Source organism: Hippoglossus stenolepis, chromosome 16 (genome assembly GCF_022539355.2).
Source record: "Hippoglossus stenolepis isolate QCI-W04-F060 chromosome 16, HSTE1.2, whole genome shotgun sequence".
Taxonomy (NCBI): Eukaryota; Metazoa; Chordata; class Actinopteri; order Pleuronectiformes; family Pleuronectidae; genus Hippoglossus; species Hippoglossus stenolepis.
This window is the reverse complement of record NC_061498.1, coordinates 3,338,971-3,352,480: the sequence shown is the minus strand read 5'-3', so window position 1 is coordinate 3,352,480 and position 13,510 is coordinate 3,338,971. Positions and strand designations below refer to the sequence as shown.

General features: G+C 43.8%; 1 protein-coding gene across 1 annotated transcript in view; it reads left to right on the top strand.

The window, feature by feature from the left end:
* LOC118123589 (meiosis inhibitor protein 1) overlaps window positions 1-13,510 on the top strand; it is a 35,831-nt gene that overhangs the window by 6,547 nt on the left and 15,774 nt on the right. Inside the window, exons 6-19 of the mRNA XM_047343991.1 lie at window positions 2,309-2,509; window positions 2,613-2,791; window positions 3,398-3,512; window positions 3,612-3,731; window positions 4,652-4,751; window positions 5,950-6,084; window positions 6,187-6,301; window positions 6,860-6,951; window positions 7,465-7,612; window positions 8,061-8,172; window positions 9,527-9,587; window positions 10,227-10,324; window positions 12,245-12,425; window positions 13,303-13,453. Coding sequence (XP_047199947.1) covers window positions 2,309-2,509; window positions 2,613-2,791; window positions 3,398-3,512; window positions 3,612-3,731; window positions 4,652-4,751; window positions 5,950-6,084; window positions 6,187-6,301; window positions 6,860-6,951; window positions 7,465-7,612; window positions 8,061-8,172; window positions 9,527-9,587; window positions 10,227-10,324; window positions 12,245-12,425; window positions 13,303-13,453 — 1,808 coding nt within the window. The remainder of the gene's footprint in view (window positions 1-2,308; window positions 2,510-2,612; window positions 2,792-3,397; window positions 3,513-3,611; window positions 3,732-4,651; window positions 4,752-5,949; window positions 6,085-6,186; window positions 6,302-6,859; window positions 6,952-7,464; window positions 7,613-8,060; window positions 8,173-9,526; window positions 9,588-10,226; window positions 10,325-12,244; window positions 12,426-13,302; window positions 13,454-13,510) is intronic.

The following is a 13,510-nucleotide window of genomic DNA, read 5'->3' as shown; positions in this document are numbered from 1 at the left end:
TCCACCTCCCATGTATTTTTACATGCTTCCCCCGAGCAGCTGCAGGTAGCGGCGGGTTGTTGTGATGCTGATGCGAGATGCGGGTTGCCACTATTGACGGTGTGCGCCTGTCTGTGGTCTGTCACTCAGCGTGTCTCTGAAGGGCTGTTTGGACTAACGACAGCAGCACGGCAATGACAACACGAGCCCAGAGCACCCTGTGCATTTCACTCTATCTGTCTGTCTGCCTATCCAACTGATTAACCCCTCTGCTGGTCTCACACCATCCTTTTTCTCTGCCTGCATTTGTTTGCATTCTCTCGTTCTCTCTCTCCTCAACCCTCCCTCTCTTGCTTCTGCCTTGCTGGTGTCCCACTCCCTCTGGTTCTGACGGAGGAGTGGATACAGACACAATGAGGAAGCAGGGAGGCAGGATGAAGCATTAATGAGATAGAGAAAGAGGAAGGCAGACAGAGATATAGCCAGGAAGACCAGATAAGTGATTAGGACTTACTTTCTCTCATAAGAACATATATGGAATATATTTGAACAGATCCCTCTGTACTTTTAAACTATATATTAATGCAGAGATTGAGAAGAAATACATAGAGAATTGTTTTGGGGCTTGGTGTTATGTATTCAGGTGGGACAAATAAATATATGTTCTATGTGGGAAACACTGGAAGCTGAGAAGAGACGGAGGGGTTTTGCCAAGCAGGGTGAAAATCAACAGAACCGTTCATTTTCTCCGTCAAAGAAAGGAACATTAAATTCTTTAATCTTTATGTTTCAGTTCTCTGTGTTTGAATCTGAGTGTCATATAAATGTGGTGCTAAACGAGAGTAAGGCTTCTATTTCCCACCCATCCTTCTAACCCATTTTTACACGGTCCTTCCATTTCCCTCCTCTGTCTTATCTTCCTCCTCTCCCTCCTCTCTGTATGCCTGGCTCTCATCTCGGCCGCCTCATATATTTGGGTTTAATCAAACATGTCTGGGAGCCTCTCCTGCCTCACATTGGGTTTCATCTGCTTCACAGGGCAGCTGGGCTTGGGCTCGCCTGTCCTACTCTGTCATGTCTTTCTGGTTCTGTCTCTTCTGTTCCTCCGTCTCCTTCCAGCTCCAGTGCTGCCTGCCAATATAAACATTCTTGATTTAGTCACTCCTTTATACTTATGTAGTCATTGCCTTCTCTTCTCTCGAAGCCACCTGTCTTCATGGCTCACGTTCCATCTTGTGTGGCCTCTAATGAATCTAATAATTTTTATAATAACCATCTGAACACTCAGGGTTATTTCACTTGTGTAAAGATACTTCTTCTAAAAGAGCTTGGTTATAAATTATCCTTCCCTACTGTGCGGCAGCATATTCATGCAGTGGACCAGTACAGGCCTATGATCTGATCTGTATTTTGTGTATGTGGCTCTCATGTCCCCTGCTTTCATTCACTATGGTATTTATGGTATTTTCGTCATTATTTTTTGACAGAAATCGTTCAAAAGTTAATTTACTTCAAATTAATATCAAGGTCACTGTGACATCACAAAAACCCTTGGGCACGCTATCTTAAGAATCCTTGTCGGTCAAAGTCCCAGTGGCCTCTTGAAGATGAGCCCTTATGGAATTTCTTACATTTTTGACCAGTGGTCACTTAGACCCACAGATGAACTGATTAGATTTCAGTGGTCAAAGGTTTGTTGGCTGAGGCATAAAACTGCAGGACGGTGATTCTAGTTTTAACTTGTATTTCACTTTTTTACCCATCTCCTCTTTCCTCCCTCCCGGTCTTCTCGTCTTCTGGGTTTCCCCTCTTCTACTCACTCAGCCATTCTACCTCTACCTGTCTCTTCTTATCTTTCACTTTTGCTCTCCATGAGTTCCACTCTCTCTCTGTTACTTTCTTTCCACCCTGTTTTTCCTCTCTTTTTACTTTTCTGCGAGTTTGAATCCCTTTCTCTCTGTCAGACAATGTACCTGAGAGTTTATAGCTCCTGCCTGCTGTGCTCAGACAAAAGATTCCTATCCTACTCCCAAGATATTTAAAAAATAATCTCTTTCCCACCTGCAATTTGGATGTACTCTCTCCGCAATAGCCTGCGTTCAATCTTTTCATCTTCATGGAAACTTTCCCACCACACGTCTTTGCAATTGTTTGCAACATCAAGTGAAAGTTTGTTAAGGTGAAACTCAGATGCACTTTGCTCCTCTGTGGTCTTCCTCGTGTGATCACATGATTTGATTTCCTCCTCCTTTATTCTGCATAAACCCTCAGTTTTTTTATTATCTATTATGGGATGTTTATGCTTCGGTTTCCCCGCTCTGTCCACCAGGGTCCTTGCTGGGGAGCTTGTGCTCAGCTTTGCTTTATCCAGATGAAGGCCTGAAGGCTTCGGTCCTGTATGTGTGGCTCAAACTGTTCAGGGGATCAGCAGCTCAGTCGTTGCCCGTTGCCATCAGAGACAGGTTGTGTGTCCTATTGTTGCAGACCCTGGCCAATGCAGGCTCCCCACAGCTCATCAGAAGTTGTGTCGGTGAGAAAAACCTTATTTTACTATGTTAGGATTTGTACCTATGTTCAGTTTTTACAGGGTTGAACATGCATGCTGTTCTTGCTGCTTGTCTCTGATCCCTCAGGCCTGCTGTGGCTGCTGGTGCAGCTGGCAGAGGCTGTGTCCGTTCTGATGAACTGCACTGACAATCAGATCATGTGCCATGAGAACCAAAGCGTCCACACCGACAGCAGCCAGATCCTCGGCCAGAACCAAGAGCAACAATCTCTTGACTGCTGCCATTTGCCTCTCATACTGAAACAGGTCTCTGTCTAAACATCCTGCTCCCCCCCTCAAAACCTGCATTCTGACACTGACTGTAATCATAACAAGAAGTTCAAATCCTGGATTAATGGGCCTTTGAATGGGGATTTAGGAGGGTTTTACTTTGGACAAATATTTGCTCTTCATGTCTGGGAAATCAACGTGTAGTTAGATTAACTGAGTCACGACTCACATTACAGTGAAGCTCATGACGTGGGTAGTGTCTTTTTTTTGTAGATCAGTAAATAATCACCCAAATCTAAGTTATGTCCTAAAACATAATTAACGTGTTGAATTTAGGATCCATTCCACCAGATAAATTCACTGTTAATCAGTCTTGCCAGAAAACTACACGCTATTATAAACTGTGGGCAAAGGAAATGAAATGGTTTTGTAGTTGCAAAGGCAAAGAACAGGGCTACATTAAAAACTAAGCAATAAAATAAATCAAACGAATTTGCAGATTCCATTTACTGTTGGCAAACTTGCTTCATGTCTGTCATCAGTAACCTGAAACTCTGCAGATGCCTGGCACACTGTTTAAATGCAATCATGTCTTCAGTTGATTGGTGGATTCATATTAAACCCATTAAACGTGTCTTACAGCTGCTGCTTAGTGGGGATGAGATGTTGCAGGTGACCAGTTCCAAGTGTATTGCCGCTGTGCTGGTTCATTCTCCCAGTCAGTACAGCGCCCCCTTCATCCAGGCCGACATACCTGGTGATGTGCACACACAGACATACAAATCCAACAGCTGCCTCTCTCTGTCATCCCTGTTAAACTCTCTCTCTCTTTTGTCCGTCTCTCTTTCCCTCACAGAGTTTCTCTTTGACCGTCTGGCCAGTACTAATAGTGAGATGCTGCTGTGGTCAGTCTACAGCTGTTTGGTGTTACTGACCGAGGACCCGCTGTTCTTCTCCCAGTGCCACTCTGTCTATGGTGAGAGAACTCAGACGGATAAGAAAACACTCATGAGGCATCATCGTGTGTGTGTGTGTGTGTGTGTGTGTGTGTGTGTGTGTGTGTGTGTGTGTGTGTGTCTCCCAATAGAACTTCAATTTTATGTTTGGTGGTACGGTTAAAACTATTGCTGATGAGCCGTGTTACAGCTCACACAGAAAAGTCTGAATCAATCAGTAACATTGCATTTTATGAAACCTTCCAGGTGGTGGTGGAGTCATTTGCTCCTGTTTCACACTTTACTGCAATATTTAGTTTTTAGAGTTGTGCTCTGACGTTTTATTACTAAAGGGTTCATGTAAACTCCGCTGCTGATTGGGCCACACCTCTGATACATCCAACAAATGAGACAAGACGTAACAATAACAAAGTGTGATTATCATTCCCAACAGAACGTAATGAACACAGATGTGTCATGTGGGTTTATGTGTTTGGTTTGCACCTTTGCATTAGATGTTGTATTTGAGGTTCCACTGGCGTTTTTTAATCCTGCAGCACTTCAACTTCAATAAAACTATCGAACACACTTGAAGTGCAGAGATAATTCACCAGGAAACAGTGCATCTTGTGTAGCCACTCTCTTTATGAGATACAGCAGAAGTTGTGTTACAGATAATGAGAAACATGTACCACTGCCACTTTGTTTAACGTGCACTATTGTGTGTGTTGGTTTGCCTTTGTGTGTGTATTTGTATTTATGCGCATGCCACTCATTGTGAGATGGGAAATTGCCGTAGCCTCTAGTGTAGTCAAGCCACTCTAATAACTCTGGCACTGAGCAAGATCGGACTAATGTGAGTGTTTGGAGAGGGGGCCGCATGTCTGGTTGTGTGTAAAGTGGATTATTAGAATGTATTTGACGCAGTGTGTGTGTGTGTTGGTGTGTTTGTGTGTGTTAGGTATTGAATCCCTGGTGCGCAGTCTGAAGGAGGCTCAGCGGCTGTCCAACCTGGAGGTGCAGAAACAAGGTCTGCTGCTCCTGACTGAGATACTGGAGAGGTGAGGCTGGTCTGTTGGAACACTGCCACAATGATTCCACTCCACTGGATGTGCAGCTCCCTTGAACAGGATTTTCAGTCAGTGAGCAAAGAAATTGAACTGAACCCTGCAAAGATATGTTGTTGACTTGGCATCATCATCATATGTTAAAGGAGTTAATCTGTAGACTATTGATTTTGCAGTGCTTAGTGAACCATTGACTCAGTCAGCATTCTCTGTTATAATATCTACAAAACCTCACACATTTATGATGATGATTCTTTTATACACAAAGCGAACTGCATGGACAGCTTCAGCTTCACTGACACACAGTTATATGTTAAATATGGTGCACTTACAAGTTTAATTAGATTTGAATTAACTGTCTGCTGGCTCACAGATGAGAGTATATCACAAGCCAGTAAAACACTGTCATATTTCTGCAAGGTTGACATCATTTTAATGGCATGTTCCACCCGTCACACGGCAATGATACAGAGGATAAGAGATTTCAAATGGCGAGGAGAAATTTGTCCTTTACGCTGAGTGGAACAGTGAAAAAGTGGCTCGACCAGAGCTCCTAAAGTGCTGAACCAGCATGTGTGTGTCTGTGTGCGCGCACCTTTATGTGCATGGATGTGTTATTTAAGATGTCGTATGCGACTCGTGTTGTGGCAACAGCGAGCCAGTCAGCACAACAACCGCACAACAGATGTTGTAGCGCTGCGTCATGGACCAGAGACATAAACTGGTGATCTTTGTAACGCCAATAGGTCAGCACTATTTGTTTATTGTGTGAACCTGCAGTGAGAGAGAGAAAGTGAGTGTCTGTCTCTCTGTAGGTGAGTGAGACAGAGGCTTCAACAGGACTCAGCAAACAGTCCCTGTTGGTATTGGCACATCAAGCCAAACACTGGCAGGTATCAGGCAAAAGAACAGCCTGTCTGCTTTTTGTCGACCATGTAGAAAACATTTATCAGCTAAAATCTCTAAACGTTTGCTCCCTGTCTTTGTACTTTTGCCAAAGACTCATCATTACAGTACAACACTATTTAACTTTACATATATACTGGCTCTTGTAGAATTTATCACTGTTTTTCTCTGTCTTGTCTAGGATCTATTCTTCTTTGCTGCTGGGCTACAGCAACAATCGACTTATTTATCTCTGAATTAATGCACTGTGATTTTTTAAAGTGTGTCTATCTGTGTCTGTGAACAGGCAGCCGCCGAGTGTGCGTCTGTTCCCCAGTGGTCCAGGGTTCGTGGCGGCTTCAGAGGCCGTGGCAGCCGGAGTCTCCTCCTCCTGCCTGCTGGTGGCCACACAGGGTGTCAGCGCTGCCTCCGCCCTCTTCAGGTGAACACAAACACACCGACCGACTCACATATTGTCAAGGACACTCAAGCAATGATGCGTTGTTTGTTCCTCTTTATAAACAATCCGCTCTGAACTCTCCAGACTGAACCACCAGGCCCGACCAGTACAGTACAGTGAGGTAGGAAGACTGGTGGAGGCCATCACCGACAGATTCTGTGAGCTGTCCCCACTTTCCTCTACTCAGCGGAGAAGCTCTGTGAGTCAGCAGATCACAACATTCGTAAACTGGCGGTGTCCCCTCTTATGCATAAACTCTCCAAATACTGTTTCCTGTGGTTAATAATGACATTTCATATTTTGACTGAATGTCCTTTTCTGATCCCTGTCAAAATCTTAACTGGAAGACTGTAGCATTCGTGACAGGGAAAGTTCTGTATCTGTCACGATATGCCTGGTTGACATCTTTGAACTTTAAACAAAAGATGAGCTCCTCTATAATCGCACTCACTTTATAATGAGGCCTAATACAGATTAAAGATTAAGATTCACTGGCTGTTAATTGGACCCAACAGGCAGATATTTACTGTAGATTTCAGTGTTTCTTGGTTCTTGGTCTCAAGAAAGAAATGTTGTTGTTTTAGATAAATCTTCAATGGTTTCCTGGAGGAAATCTTTTGGATGATATGCTTTGATGAAATGATAATTTCCTCGGTGATGTAATCATATTTGCTCGTGTCTCGTCTCACTTCTGCTCTCTTCTCTCACCCTGTTCTGTTTCATTCCCGTCTCTCTCTCTCTCTCTGCTGTTCTCCAGGGGATTGTGAGGAGGTCAAGCCTCAGCAGCCAGGCTTCCAGGTCTGAGGGATTTCTGCTCCAGGCCCTGGTTTGTTTTCAGGCCGCATGCAGGTCAGCGCGCTGTCAAGTCACATTCAAGTTCAAGGAGTTAAACAGGAAGGAGTTCAGGAACAAAAAAACTGATCTACTCAGTGTTCAGTCTTTTCATTGTTCAGTGATTCTTAAAGTAGAACTTTGTTGATTGAAGTTGTAAAGCGTATGATTTAAAGATTTATTTTGTCATATGTTCAATATTAACATTAGTTGAATTAACTGGTGACCAGCGCTCTGTAGTTAGTTGCAGCTTGGACTCATACACCTGAGTGGTGTTGTTAATCTCGACTTTAAATAAAAAGGTGAACAGCTCTCTGTGCTGCAGCGGGGGGCGTGGCTTCAGGGTTCTGTGGTCCAGCAGCCGGTCTTTACCAAGAAGACAGCCCATTCTATCAGGCAGGTTTAGAATAGACACTGCCCTAGTTAAGACATTGAATTTATACCTGTGTGTGTGTGTGTGTGTGTGTGTGTGTGTGTGTGTGTGTGTGTGTGTGTGTGTGTGTGTCTACACGTGGTGTGTGTGTATCCAAGGTTGGCTGAGGAGTGTGCCTCAGACCCTGTTCTGAAGGAGAACGCCTTCACTGCTCCATCAAGACAAGGCCCCACTCAGGATTCACTGGAGTCTCTGTGTCGCTGTCTGCTTCACTGCTGTGACTCCATCTGGATTCCCACCGTCACCGTGAGAGTCTGACACTCACACATGCACACGTCCAACTCATCATCTCACCTTAAACTTCACACACACACACGTGTAGCCAGACACATGAGAAATGTATACTGGAACCCCCCCTCCTTTCTGAGAAATAGGTCACAGTGATTATCGCACTCTGTCCAGCTGTTACTCTAAATGACTGTATTAATAAACACAGCCACACAGACTCTGCTCTCATTAGCTTTGTGTACACGGGGACGTTTGATCCATCAATCATTGAGTCTGATGTAGTGCAAACTAATTGTTTATTTAATATGATACTTTTCTAAATTTGGTTCTGTTCCAGCCAAAAAATCTATCAGACAAGAACATTTTTAGTTTACAGTTGAAGTCCTGGTCATTTGTCTATGATTTGATGTTGGTGTGTGTGTGTGTGTGTGTGTGTGTGTGTGTGTGTGTGTGTGTGTGTGTGTAGAGGATGTACGAGCGCGCACCCAACGCTCAGATACTGCAGTACTTCTACTCCATCCTGTCCTCCCAGTTCACCCTCCTCCCGCCCCTCATGCCTGACTTTGCAAATAAGCTTGGTGAGTGGGAAACGCTGAATTCCATGATTTGATTTAAATCTAGTATCACACATACGAAGTTATGTTAAACTGTGGTGAGATTCATCATAACAGTATCTGAGATGACTGGCACAGTAGCAGCCTACGCAGCCCCACTTTCAGTCTTGTTACTGCCGGCTTCAAACAAACTGTCCATCTAAACAAGATTTATGTTTTCAGTTCAACATGTTGCTTACAGCAATTTGTTTTATTTAAAATGTCTAACTAAACTAAATAATGAAAAACCCCCAAGCAATTTCAGTTCCAATGTAATCGTGCAAAAACAAGAAGTAAATTTCATTTGTTTCATTATCTCATAATGTTCTCCACTGAACCACTGAACCGTTCTGTTTCTATTGCTCGCTAGTGTTCACAAAAGTAAAATCCATATTTTGTGCAATTTAAAGTTATTCCGAAACAGCAACAGTTGATCGTGCTCTCATCAAAGGTAATAATCAGATTAAATGTAACATCGCTGCAAAGGAGAAATTGAGCAATTCTCTCTAAAAAACTGGCAGTTGAGTCGATGAGCCTGAATTATTGACGGGGAACTTGTTGCCTGGGGCGTTTAGACGAGAAGTGCAATGGCATTAAAAAGAAACATAAGCTTTATATTTGTGCTGCGAGCGCTAAAATAGTGTTCTGCAGATATGACTGAGCAGCGACTTGGCATCGCTCCAGAAGAAAGTGAGCTAGTAGCTTAATGAGATTAAAAAGCACACACTCACTCTCTCTCTCTCTCTCTCTTCTCGCTCTCTCTCTATCTCGCTCTCTCTTCCTCGCTCTTTCATTTTCAGTCACTCTCAATACAGCACTAAAAGACATTAAACACAGACATTAAATACAGTTTTATGACATGGTTTTTCCCCATTGAGTTAAAACATGATGTCCCATTATCTCTGATGTATTTGATGAGCTTTTTTTCTCTGATGTTTTAGTCTATTTTTAGAATGAATGTGTGTCGGGAGAGGCATTAAAACCCGTGTGAAATCAAAATGTGACGTTCTAGGGGGTCACGGTCTGAGACTAAATCATGAGGCTGATCTCTCAGTGGAGGCTTGTTCTTCCTCTACATTTAAAATCACTGAGTCGTCGAACCCAAGCTGTTTTTTGTCCTTAGACTGAAGAGTTGTTTGCCTTTTCCTAACATTCAGGTATTTCGTCGCAGAATTTGATTTACAATAGGTGCATTTTTTTGTCGTGTTTTTGTTTCCTTTATACTGTGAAGGAGTTTCAAACATTGTGTTACATAAATAACATTTTTATCTAACTTTCTCCTCTTCCGTATCCCCCCCCCCCTTGCTTTATTCTGCTCTTCTCCTCCTCTTCCCTGCAGCATCCTCTGGTTTCTTCAGGCTGGCTCTTGAACACAAAGGCCTGCTCTGTGCGGGAAACAGGTAACTGTAACAGGATAACCTCGAGGGACACACACGTACTCAGACGTACCCCTACACGGCAATTAACAAAGCGCTGTTGTGTAAAAAATGTGTGTGTGTGTGTGAGTTAAATCACTGTGAGAGTTAGGTTCTTTTCATCCTTCTCTGTCGCAGCACATTGAGACAGATAACACAACTCTGGCATCTGTCAATAAGCCGTCTCCTCAGCAGTGAGCCTCATCTCACAGCGACAGATCTGCAGCTTCAAAGCCATTTCTTTTTAATGCGTGTATTTAGATTTCACTGTTAGGTGTATGTGAGCAAATGTGCTTTTGTGGGTGCATTGTGTTAGTGTGTCTGTTTGTCCTTTTGTGTGTGTTAGTGTGGTCAGACGTGCGGCTGCCTCTGGAGGCTTTAGGCCCCTCTGCTCTGAGCTGTAATGACACTGAACTGTGACGTGTCTGTGTTTCATATTTGAAAGGTCTAAGTCGTGGGCTTATCCTGTGTCTCATAATTATTTTTTCACTCTGTTGGCCGTGAATTGTGGAGGATGTGTGTTGTATTTGTCTCAGGTGTCCTCATTTATTCTTTATTTCAGTGTTCCTGCTCACATCCGTCTGTCTTCTCTTTGTATTCATGTTTATTTTCTCCGTCTCGCAGGAACCCAGATCTGAATGCATCATGCTGTGGTTTTCTACAGAAACTCAGTATGTGTCTACTTTCCCAGTCAGACCCTGCTTCTGGCTCTTACCAGTCTGGTATGCAAATATGCACACACACACTCTTGCACCGCACACAGAGCTACGTGCAGCACCAGTGAAAACCCTGTTGTTCCTGTCAGTTTTGTGTGACGCTACCACTAACCTGAGGCGGCTGTGGTGGGGAAACTGCTGATTATTATCAAGGTTGAATAGTTTTGTGGAAAGAATATCCGGTCAGAAGTTTAAATCATATCTTATTAATAGCCTAAAGATCCCCTCCAGAAATGTTTTTAAGAAATAAAAATACTTTGGTTTGAAGTCACCTATAAAAGTCTATTCTCAGCGCACCGGAGGTTTTCACGTCACACTTGTGGAGTTTGCATTTAAAACCACAGAAGAAGTAGGTAGTTCAGGCTGGTCACGAAGCGACGCTCAGCCACAATCCTGTACGTCATCACGGACAGCGGCAGGTCGCTATGCCAACCCACAGCCTCTATGTCAGTGTTTGGATTCTGTGTTTTGTTAATATGTCTTGTTTTGCTGATTAATTGTTGTGATTTATTTAACGGCGCCTTTTGTCTTTCATAGTCTGTAATTGCAGCCCGTAACAGCTCTATGAATATTAAAGAAAATGCCTCTCCTCTCCTCTCCTCTCCTCTCCTCTCTCTCTCTCCTCTCCTCCCATTTGTTATTTCCCCCCTCACGTTCTCTTAGTCCCCACTTTGTCATCCTAGAAGGTCCCTCGATTTCTATTCAGTGCCATTTATTTCTTGCTATTCCTCCACAGTGGAGCTCCAGACCTCTGTGCTCTGTCTTGCCATCAATCTGCAGCCGGCCAGGCGGCCATCTCCCAGTTTGATTCTTGTCTATATTTATCTCCTGTCCGCTTTCTCTCTTTTTCTTGAACTCCAATTACCTTCTTTACTGTGTTTTCCTCACTGGCTGATTAGAAGTCTCACTCCCCACAGACCATGCTTTGGCTTTACAGCCAGTGTGTAGTGATGCATCAGTGACTCTTCTCTTTGTGTCACTCCTTTCAGTGCTGCAGCCCAGCTTTCCTTCGATTCCCTCTTACTGTACACTACATTTGTATCCTTCCTTCTTACCATCTCTGTCTTTTCCTGCAAGAGACTTCACTGCACAGCACCATTTTCCCTGTTTCTCTCTCAATTCGATCTGAATTGCATCTCACATTCTTCTCTGCTTCCCTCACTCCCCTCACTCGCTCGTCACCTCCTCAAAGACCACCCAGCGATGGAGGCGACGTCATGGATATCAGATGCAGATCTCTTTTAGTCGTTGAACAAAACAAAATCTGAATTCAGTTTCTCTCTCTCTTTTTTTCTCTTCCCATCTTATGTCGTATTATTCACATAATTGTATTTTGCCCCCTCTCCCAGTCGTTCAGTCCTCCCGTCCTTGAAGACGTCGAAGCCCTCCTCATCATCGTCCCTCCTTCATCTATCCCTCGCAGCTTCACGTCCCTTCTTACTGTTTTCTTCAAATCACTCCACGTGCTTTCTTCATCTTGTCTTCCTATTCTTCAGGGACCTCATTTACTAAGAAAAAAAGAAAAAAGAAATGTTCTTCTAACTTTGCTAGAGTATATTCAGTTTTTTGCTCAGAATATTCCAATTTAATTGAAGCGTCCATGACAGTCATAGCTTGGTTAATGATGGATTTTGACTTTATGTTTGGATATAATATAGATAACTGGAATAGTGTGAAATCAGTGTACTTTTGCCCCCAGATGATTTTTTCATAAACCACGGCTTTGGCTTGGCTTTAGTCGTAAACTCATTGATGAGTAATAGTCCTTTTTAAATGAGGCCTCAGGGACTCTTCTGCTGTGTTTTACTTTATATCATTCATCTCTCTCCTTCCTCCAGATTCTCTATGCTCACTTTCCCTATCTTTACTAGTGTCGATTAAACTCAGTTCTTTACCGTTTCTGAATTTCTTTGCTCACTCCACCAGATGTTGAGGAGGTGGAGAATCTTCTGCTGTACAACCTTCCCTCTGTGTGTTGGCGTCTGTCAGACTGGCCCTCTCTGCTGTGCGAGGCCCCAGGACTCCAGCTGTCTGAACACAAAGGGCCAAGGGCCACTCAGTACTGTGTGGTGATCATGCTGCACCTTGCCTTGCAGCAGGGAGACAGGTAGGCTTTCAGCTGTACTGAATTAATTCTCCCATATCGTTTCTGTATGCCACAGGACCGTAATGACTGGATGTTAAAAAATTGTCCACAGTGCGTATGAGAGAATCGCTCTAGTGACATATTACAGCATCTAATTATTCTCATATCACTTGGCTCTACCAGGAAACTAGTTGGTTTTGCATGTGGCTGTAGTTCTCTCCCTACTCTAGCAGCACCGCCACGGCCCTGTGAGGGTTTTCTTAAGTACATATTTTATGACCTCGGAGATACATCAGCTTCTTTGGAAAGTTGAATCTGTCCTTCAGTGGAACCTCAGCTTTGCATTAACCTTTTGGGAGGCAATGAAAGTCTCTCCCTGCCACTATGTGGTCTCATCAAGATTAATGGCAGCCGTGGCCGGAGATTTAAAGTGTCAAAGGACTGAGTGCGTAGCCGACGTGTGGTCTGGGATATGATCTGTGCATACGAGGTGTGGCTATTAAAATAACGAGACTGGGCTCATGAAAGTCGAAGCAGCATCAGTGTGGTGATTTTCTGGTGGCGTGTCTGTGCGATGGTACACATTCCAACTCACTGTGTTTGTGTATGTGTGCCATTTTGCGTGAGAAAGAGCATATGAGGTTTGTGACATCACCACGCACCTGTAGCTCTTTGCTTTGCACACAGAGTTTGTATATTTGTCCACATTATCACCCACACACCCGACGTGTCGACTGATGCTTGTTTGACATTCAAGTATATTCTATGTCTGTGTGGTTGTGTACATTCATATGTAAATGTTTGGCCACACGTATGAGTGTTTGAAATAAGTTAGTGTCATCAATCTTGTGTGTCTGTCTGTGTGTGTGTGTGTGTCGTGGGTGCGTGTGTGTGTCAGGCTCCTCCCAGACCAGACAGTGTTCTCCAGCGTGTTGTGGCTGTTACACTCGGTGCAGGAGCAGGGCGGCTGCGTCCTGCCTCGCTCGGTGCTCCGCTCTGCCCTCTACCTGCTGGCAGTGACACAGGACAAGAGCCCCAGCCTTGACAGGGTAACTGATCAGCTCAGTAAACAGAACACATAACTTGTGTAAAATGGTGCAGTATCA